Here is a 9,235-nt window from a genome sequence, read left to right on the forward strand (position 1 = left end):
AAAACCTTTTACAATGCTTGCATATTGTTCTGTCTTTTAGCACATATGATAATTCATACTCAGAAAGTAGAACTGAAGTGACATTCATTACAATATGATTAGTTAAAACCTTTCAAAATGCACTGGCATTGTTGTGCAATTTGTGACTTTCAGCTGAATAAAATGCTATTTTTCCAGTCAAATATTTTGTCATACAAGATTTCATATGATTGTGATAAAATATCGCCGTCTTGTTCTCTTGAACCTAAGATCATGTATTGTCTCATCATGTGAGCTAAGTGTATCATCAAACCCCTAGTATTCAACATTAATTGTCTCCAAGTTAAGATCTCATCTGAGAAGAGTGACAGATGCTTGTAATGTGAAAGACTGCCAGTGAATAAACATGCAGCAGGAAAAATGAAACAGTGAGGTTTATTGAATCACTGACTAAAGCACCTTCAAGGTCACCTGAGGACAAACAACACAAATCAGCCCCACAGGCAGCAGATGGAAGCAGCACCTCCCTGGACCTGGGAGAGGGATGCTGGTACTACAGGCTAACACAAAGAAACATTTCCAGTAAACACTATGACAAGATTAGGCTACAAAAGAAGAAAAAACCTCAGATGGGTCCAATAAGCACTGCGGCCAGAGGTCTGAGTCTCTTCTTTCATTCCACTTCATTTCAATTACCTAGTCATTCCAACCTTCTTTCCCATGTTCCGATTAGCTCAGCCTGGCAATTTACAGTTGATCTTGCCTCATCTAAGGCAGAGTAATGGTGGAAGCCAGGAGACGAGCAGTAATGGAATGAAATGTCACTCAGTTGTTGCCTTTGTCACAAAGATGTGGGGCAGGCCAAATGGGGAGGGGCTGGAGAGGTCTCATTAGTGGGTGTAAAGTGTGTAGTCAGTGCTGCTTCTATGTAAATGGTCAGTGATATGATGCCCTGTTCCCATGTCTCTCCATAACCATAAAACTTGTGGGCGTCTTCACTGTGACTGGAGTAACTAACATGGCCTCTTGTCCTCTACCATATAGCAGCTGGCACTCCTCTCCTCATCAAGGCTTCTTCACCTTTTTCACTGAAGACGAGCTGGATGCCGATTCTCTCCTTTTGCGCTGTAACAGGATGCACAAAGTCACATAAGGGTGTAGCGCGGATTTCCTCCTTCTGCATTTCTAACGATCTTGAGCGTATTTTACTCATTAGCAATCAATGGCCATTTCTGAAATATACTTGCTAAACTGCCAGGTAGGCTCATTATAAATAGTGAATGACAGGGTCACAGTGCCCAAAATATCCAAAGTGAGGCAGGCAGTAGGAAACTGCAGCAATTTTGGTTATTTTACTTTCATTTCTTCCTTTTTTTTCCAACCAATTTGAAATGTTCAGTGCACTGTTGTGCTTGTCAGTGCTATCATGGGAATGTGCCTCTAACTAATACATCTGAAATCACCAGCTCAGATCTTAAAATCACCAAAATAAGTAATTTATATTACTGACTTACCCGCCTTCAAAGATTCACGTGTTGCAAATGATCAGTCGCAAAACGTTTTAAAACCTTTGGTAGTTGCAATGGTACTGGCAATGCATTGTCCACTGACAAATATCTGCACCTACATAATGTCTTATGTATAAACAAGCGGCTAGAAGTGATCCAAAATGCATTCATGCACCAATATGTTATGTAATCCAACAGTAACTGTAGGTCTATAGCCAAGGTTTATCTGGCCTACTAAGGTGTTTTCAGTGAACATTTGAAATCATAATTTGTGGCTGAGTTAGAAATTCAAGATGACATCATCCTGTGCACATAGAAAAAGTTATGACTTTTGTATTTACAAAACAGTTTCAAACCAACAATTATTTGTGAAGTGCATGTGTATCATACACTGTAATTAATTCAACATTTGCAGAAGGTAACAGTGATGGTTTGGATCTAAGCTGTGCAGACTTACTGAGTTCGGGGTAAGTGGTGCTCCTACAACATCGATGACCTGCTCCTTGGCTTCCACCTTGATGTCATCTATGCTAGGCCAAGACTGAGCTTCACCCCCTGGGGTGGAAGCTGTATTGCTGTTGGTGGCGTTGAGCTCCCCACCCTGTGGTGCAGCAATTGGCCCAACCCCTGTAGTCCCACTACACCCGCCTCCACTGCCGGCCTTCAGAAGAGCCTCATAGCGGTGACGCAGCATCTGTTGTTCATATTCACAATTGCTGTGGGCCTGTTTCAGCTCATACAGCAGCACCAGGTCACTACGCAGCTCGTTGAACATCTGTACAATCTCTTCTGTGGGCATGGGGTTTAGGTCTGAATCCACAGACAGACAAAGATAAAAATGATTGAAAACGAGATTAAACCTTTGATTAAAACACAGCTAAACCAATTTACACTTGAGGTTAAAATGATTATTACATTTCCCTGCTGTACTGAAACCCAATACATCATTTAGGATCCTTATATTGTAAGTCTGCTGCAAAGTTCAAAATGTACAACTTTGAAATGCTAGCAGATTGTTAATGTTTATTCACACTCACCCACTCCTTGCTCTATCAGGATCTGCTCAATGGCCTTGATCTTCTTCTGGCCTACTGAGCTTGGCAGTTTCATCTGAAATGCACACAAACACACAGGGAGAGACACACACAAGAGCGTGATTTAAGGTGCCAGGCATATTAGAATAAACCGCTCCACCTCAAGGCTTTTAATTCATATGAAATGCACTTCAGTGGGCCAGATCAAAATGTCTTTATCCACTGAACTCTGCCTGACGGATTAGCAAGAGGGGTACTCCACTTCTTTAGCCATACTAATGCATTTTCCATAGAGAGCGGCAGCTCCTCATCAGTCTTGAAGATGAATAAGAGTCCCCTTGCTGGATCTTACAGATATTAGCTAGTCACTAACTGTATTAATCATCACAGTGCTAATGAGAGACAGCGAGGTTAAAGTCAGACACTCTGGGTTCTCACATATATCAATTGCAGAGTCAAGCTTTGCTAAAACTCTTTTGATATTGACAGTAGTTCAAACAAACTCTGTTGAACTAAAAAATTAAAAGATCAAGCTTTGTAATGTTTTCCATCAGTTTCACCTCACAGAGCAATGGGATTAATTAGGACTATTCCTGACTATTGTAGTTTCAAGTTTCTTCTTTCATATTGGCATTTCAGGTTCCTTACTGGTATTTCAAGGCCATCGTGAAATTTTAAGTTGAAGAGGTGTTACAGAATATGCTTTTGCAGTTTTAATACCTCAGTAGTAGTAGCTATACTCACCCTCTGGCTGCGCAGTGTGACTCCCGCTGATTTGAAGTCAGGGAACTTGATGCCTGCTGTCTCTGGAACAGCCTAAAGAAAGATAAATAACTTAAAAGAGGTATGACACCCCCCTAAACTTTGGATAGACTTGGCATAAACATAAAAATATTTAAATAATTGGTACAGGATAAATCAGGCCTTTACATTTATTCACAAACTTAGACACAAATGGTCCATCAGTTTCTCTGGGACAAATTTGTTCCATCAAAATCATATAAAACTGTGTTGAACACAAAACATTAAGACTGAGCTGAATCTTAATTATTGTACTATTGCACTGAATAAGCACTATCAAGAGTTTAGCATTTTCTTTCCCCTAATGATGTTAAGTGCTGGTAAATATTCTTAGTTGTGAATGGCTGGCTGGTGCTTTACTTGGCTTTTTTGTGTCGGTACATATTTTACCGGTTTTTCTGTTTCTCTTTTTTGTGGGAGCTTCTTTTTAGAAACCCTTTTTTCAGCTCGCCGTAACTCTGTGGTTGTGTCGGCTGCTTTAATGAGCTTCTGCAGATCCTGGGCTTTCTTCTCACGCTCCTTCTTCCTAGACTCAATCTTCCTAAGCTCCTGAATAAGATACTCCTCTTCTGCCACCTGCAGGAAAAACAAGACAAGTGCAATCTTAATATTTATATGGCTGGCAAACATCTTACAAGCTTTGGCAATATTTATAAAAAAAAAAATTCACATAAAGTATTACTGTATTAATAATTGCAGTTATAATGTGTGTGTCCTCAGGATGTTGCTTCTCATCTTGGCTTTGCAATATAAGCATTAAAGCTTTAGCAAATGCATAGGAATCCAAGTTAAAAAAAAGTTACTAACTTGTTCAGGTGTGCGATTGAAGAGCTTCTCCAGCTGCTCTTTGCGACGCCTTTCATGGCCAGCATCAAAGATGTAGATTTTGGGCTCCGTCCCTGAAACTGCGCGAACCTTCGTCAACTTACCACAAATACTATAATATCGTTCTTTCAGGTCTTCCACAGAACGTTTCTGAAAAGCATAAATGGAAAAATGTTATTTAACTTAGGAAATTATGGTTTTTGCAATATATCCTCTATGAATGAGAACAGAAGTACTGTAGGTGAGTGACTGAGCGATTACTCTGTACTGCTGGTGGTCATAACGGTCGTGGATAACTATGAAGCGCAGGTCAAAGCGCTTGCACAGGTCAAACAGGTGGTCCGTCTCTGCTTTAGTCCAGCCATCGTCATGGAGATGCATTTGATACTCCTGCTCCGAGTACACAGGTACCTGCACTGTCTATAAATGTAGACAGAAACACAAAGATAATACAGTGAATCCGGATGAATAAGAGTGAGTGCATACATCTGAAAAGAAGCCAATGACAGAGGATGGATAGCTGTAAAAATCCATTCTTTGTGTGTGCATTTTACATAAGTAATGAGACTTAAAAGGAGAATGTAGTAATCCTACCTTGTTAAAGCGAGCAAAGGGGTAGTCCTTGCCCTCCTCTGCCACACGTCTCCAGTGGTGAAATATGGCCCCATCCCTGCGAGCTGGATTGGTGAAGGGCATCCACTTCCAAGGCCGCACTTTTTTACAGCCAAGCTTTGCTTTGACTGTCCTGTAGCCCTGAGTAGTGTCACTAGGCAGCAGAGGTGGTGCATCTCTGGGGATTAAGAGAAAAAAATAAGACTGTGTTAAAGCAAGAAGAAAGGTAATATGTGAAAAATCTGCTTCATGTGATTTTACTTGCTCAATTAGTATATTCAGCCCACACAGATAAATGATATAATTCAGTCTGCAAGGTCAGATGGTCCAATGACATGAAGAGGCAGTACAAATTACTAGCCTTGAAAACCTTAGGACAGGCATCAAAACAACATGCTGCAAAACAGACAACAAGCTCTCCCTTACAAAAACAAACATTAACCCTTCTGGTGTTTCAGTGTACGTGCCACTTAACTTGGCTATAATTAGTCTTAGCTTCTGATTTAGACAATAGAAAATAATTGCAGTTATCATTTTTTCATTTTCTTTTTACGAATGTATAATTAACAATTATTACTCTGTTTATATAAGTGGAAAATGCTCACATCTCTCCCTTTTATCCTAACCCCTGATTTTAAGAACTTAAAAGCTTTAAGAATAAGTAAATAAGTGATTATATAGAGGACTTCATGAGAACTCTGGAGACCAATTCAAGACAACTGGTACTTTCAAAAAAAGTTCATACTTCTTATCTGAATAGAGCAGAGCATAGACCTCTCTGTGCATTCCCTCTGGTCTCTTGAAGGTCAGAGTTTCCGTTGTCTTCTTGGATTTTTTCTGGGACAGGTGATGGAGATAATCGATTAATTATTGTAATAACAACACAATCCTCTCAATGTCTTGTTGTGTAGTGTTATGTGTTTGCATCCCACTTCACGCTTGACTCTTTGAATACTGGGCCAACATTTTCATAAAAGACAATTATATATGATTGAGTATTATGCTAAGGTTTAAGAATAGTTTTCAGAGGTGTTTACGTTTCCCTCACGACTCTTATACGCCAGAAGACAATATGGTCCACCAAGTTAACGCTAAACTAATCTACTCAACCGCTAATAAAGCTTTATGGGTAAGATTACTGATGAAACGTTTTAATGCTGGGACAGATGTCAATAAGGGCATTTATCTCTTACCTTATCAGAGTTGATGAGGTCTTTCTTGCTGATGGGACCTTCATTATCCCCCCCGGTCAACTCCAGAATGTCCCTGACATCTGCACCAGTAGTCATAGTTGAATATGTCACTTCTCACTACCTGGCAAACGTAAATAAGTCTTACTTAATGCGTTTCTTATCCAACGAATACACTCCTAGCTTAAAACTAACGGTAACGTTATCATTCCTAAGTAACAATAAGTTACTCAAAAAAGGCCAAGTAACTACTCTGTAATGTCGCCGTAAAGGTTTCTACTATACCTATAAATTACAGCGATAGTTAATGACGAATATTCACAGGCTATTGTTAAGGCGATGCTACCAGCTAGCATGGGTATTAGCCACCTCGACCCTACTTCCGGCCCAGGGACTCCTGCTTCTCCTCCTCTTCCTCCTGTTTCTTCTTCTGTTGAATAATGGCGGTTGGCAACTAGGTTTAGGTGTATTACCGCCACCTTCTAGACTGGAGTGTGGATCAGAACGCCATCTACCTACTACTATAAGGATAATAGGATAATCACCTTTATTAGGCCAAGTATGGTACACACAAGGAATTTGTTTCCGGTACAGAACCAAGGCATCCATCTGCGGCGCCAACTCAACGATAGCTCTAACCATCAGGGGCAACGGGGTTTCAGTGTCTTGCCCAAGGACACTTCAACACATGGACTGCAGGCACCAAGATTCGAACCCTCAACCTTCCGGCTGACGACTGCTCTACCCACCGTACTCTCGCCTCCCCCAAAACAAAATAATCCCACTCAGTTCACATTATATTGTTTTGCTCAGTATAAACCTAAGAAGTGTTCTCTATCCTATATCCCCTGAGCTTTTTTTCAACACCTCCGTTGAGCTAACGTTCATTCCACCCCTTTGAACTCTATTTTTAAATAGCTCTTTCTCCTGCCTGAACCAGGGACAAACCATAATAATCCATAGTTCCACAGTTTCCTGTACTCTACACAACTAACATTCCTCTGTATTATGCTTCTTCATCAACATCACTGTACTTTTCAAACTAGTATGCCCAGTCGTCTTCCCTCCTATTCCTAGTACTTTCTCTCATTTCTCTTACGTTCCTTGAATAGTGTAATAGAACTGACCCTTGCCTTCTTTATCCCATAGTTAATTTCTTTTTAATTTTCCTTTTAATCAAACTCTTAACCTAAGCCTTACTATAACTTACTGCAACACACACACACACACACACACACACACACACACATCTCTTTTTTAAGTGCATCTTTTGCAAATTCATCTGCTAGTTCATTACCCTCCACCCCAATATGTGCAGGAATCCAAATTAGCCTAATATTTATTCTGGCCCTCTGACATTTGAATAACATACAAGCTATTTCAAGAATTATATCCTGCCTCGAGTCTGAATGGATGTATCAAATACTCAACAAAGAAGTGCTTGGATCTGATCCAATTAGGACTTTTAATAGTTTATAGTATTCTACCAATTCTAATGTTAGTACAATAGCTAGTAATTATCCTGTGTGTACTGAGAGACTATCATTGATTCTTGTATTTCATTTTACATTTAATTCTGGTATAACTCCTTCTAATCCTCCTCCTTCTTATTGCAATATAAATTGTTGCATCAATTGCGTAACAGGATTCACCAAACAAAATTAAGCATAATGCACCAATCAGCAAGTTGCCATCCAGAAGGACCTTAGCAAAGTCAATACTTTTAACAGCCTTATTCAACAACTTTCTCAACTTTGTTGATTGATTTACCTTGCTTACTCCTATTTGATCACCAAATTTCACAGCACACTTTATATTTTACCTATTCCACCCTTTTAAGTTCTTTTGAAAAGATAAAGACAGATTTAGAACAGACTAATAGTTATATGTCTTTAGGTCTCATCTCAAAGAAAAAAGGTTGAATCAGTGAATGTGGAATTTCTAAAAGTATTATAAATTATAAACCAGCTAAATACTGTATTCTATTAAAAGTTATCATTCCTCAAATTATCCTTCACTTTTAAAAACCAAATGAATCTTTTTTAATATAATGAAGCATAGTGTAGAATGATATAGAAATGCTATAGGCTACTATATAGCCTATTGGTCACCTACCATCAAGATCAAGAAAATGTTAATGAGCACATTTATGTTAAAGCTGAAATAAAGTGACCTAAAATAGTCAAAGGTGTTTTTACAGTAATTTATCTGAAAATGATGTATTATTATTATTGTTCCCAGAGGAAAACAAACTTAATCTATAAAGCACTGCAGATGTACCTCTTGGTATGCAGATCTGAGAAATTTTCAGCATGAAATATGACATGTCTTCATCCGAGACACCAAGTAGGAGTTTGGAAATGACCAGCTGACCTTACTGACAAGCAGTTGCCATTTGACTTCTGAATTCAAAATCACCAGCTCAATTGCCTACCGCTGTAATTTCTAGATGTGTAAGTAATCTGATGTCTCACCAAGTCATCATAGAGCTGAGCATACTAAAATGCATGACATCAAAAGAAAAAACTGCTCACTTGTTGGCCTGGTCTAGTGGTCTTGTGAGCCAGTTGACTGATAGATACAGATGAGCTTCACAAGGGTCTAATGGGCTACAACTAGCCACGCACCCTATGGCTTGAAGTTTCCAGCACATTGCATAGCCTATAAAAGAATCACTGGTTTATAAATGAGCCTAAATGGACTGAGTTGTTATTTTTAAATAAGGGCATACTACTGTGTTATTTACCTACACTAAAATTTTATTATTTTGGCCTAGCGTTAGACAACATAATTAAAACAGGAAAAAACATAGCTAACTGTTACCCATATTATTAACAAACGATCAGTTGTGGTATTTACAACAACGGTTTCCTTAAAAAAGTCACTAAAAGTGCTATTTAAAATCTTCATTAGGCTAGGTTTTCGTGTTTATTGGTCTTTTTCAGGCACTCTTATTTTGAAAATACTGCTTTTTTGCTGTGCTTTATTTTGGAAAGTAAGCACCGTTCGATGGTTTTAAAATTCCCAGCATGCCTTGGTCTTGTCTTGCTCTCCGCCATTTTCGTTAGCTGGTGTCGCAGGAGTTGTTGGTGCAGCTACATTAGCTATTATATGTTTTGTTTATCACTTTTGAAAACTCGACTTGCTAATATAATCGAAAATCGTTTGCGATAACTGCTTTATTTAGCGAGGTCCTGCGTTTTATAAGAAGATGTCCAACGAACAGGCCGAAAATATCACCGAGAAGGTAGGCCAGCAGCAGCAGCAGCAGCCGCCGCCGCCGCCG

At 39.2% G+C, this 9,235-nt stretch overlaps 1 protein-coding gene across 5 annotated transcripts; it reads right to left on the reverse strand.

The window, feature by feature from the left end:
* Positions 1 to 394: 394 nt before the first annotated feature.
* Positions 395 to 6,397, reverse strand: dmap1 (DNA methyltransferase 1 associated protein 1). Of its 5 annotated transcripts, none has more exons than XM_020613071.1 (11): positions 6,319 to 6,397; positions 5,953 to 6,073; positions 5,505 to 5,596; positions 4,742 to 4,937; positions 4,409 to 4,567; positions 4,130 to 4,297; positions 3,713 to 3,898; positions 3,266 to 3,337; positions 2,525 to 2,597; positions 1,945 to 2,297; positions 395 to 1,104 (listed from the first exon to the last, which is right to left on the reverse strand). In XM_020613071.1, the coding sequence occupies exons 2-11, from the start codon at positions 6,046 to 6,048 to the stop codon at positions 1,045 to 1,047; spliced, it is 1,455 nt and encodes a 484-aa protein (XP_020468727.1). In that variant the 5' UTR covers positions 6,049 to 6,073; positions 6,319 to 6,397; the 3' UTR covers positions 395 to 1,044. The 5 variants fall into 5 exon arrangements, with proteins under 5 accessions (XP_020468727.1, XP_020468728.1, XP_020468724.1 ...); XM_020613072.1 differs by having other exon boundaries at positions 6,330 to 6,396; XM_020613068.1 differs by having other exon boundaries at positions 6,296 to 6,388.
* Between the last annotated feature and the right edge of the window lie 2,838 nt (positions 6,398 to 9,235).

Source organism: Monopterus albus, unplaced genomic scaffold, assembly GCF_001952655.1.
Source record: "Monopterus albus unplaced genomic scaffold, M_albus_1.0 scaffold129.1, whole genome shotgun sequence".
NCBI lineage: Eukaryota > Metazoa > Chordata > Actinopteri > Synbranchiformes > Synbranchidae > Monopterus > Monopterus albus.

Excerpts from the sequence above, each read along its gene's own strand:
- dmap1 (XM_020613071.1), bottom strand. The coding sequence starts at position 6,048 with ATGACTACTGGTGCAGATGTCAGGGACATTCTGGAGTTGACCGGGGGG. Across the intron at positions 4,938-5,504 it reads CTGCTCTATTCAGATAAGAA|AGATGCACCACCTCTGCTGC; the intron begins GTATGAACTTTT and ends CTTAATCCCCAG. Across the intron at positions 3,899-4,129 it reads TCAATCGCACACCTGAACAA|GTGGCAGAAGAGGAGTATCT; the intron begins GTTAGTAACTTT and ends TTTTTCCTGCAG.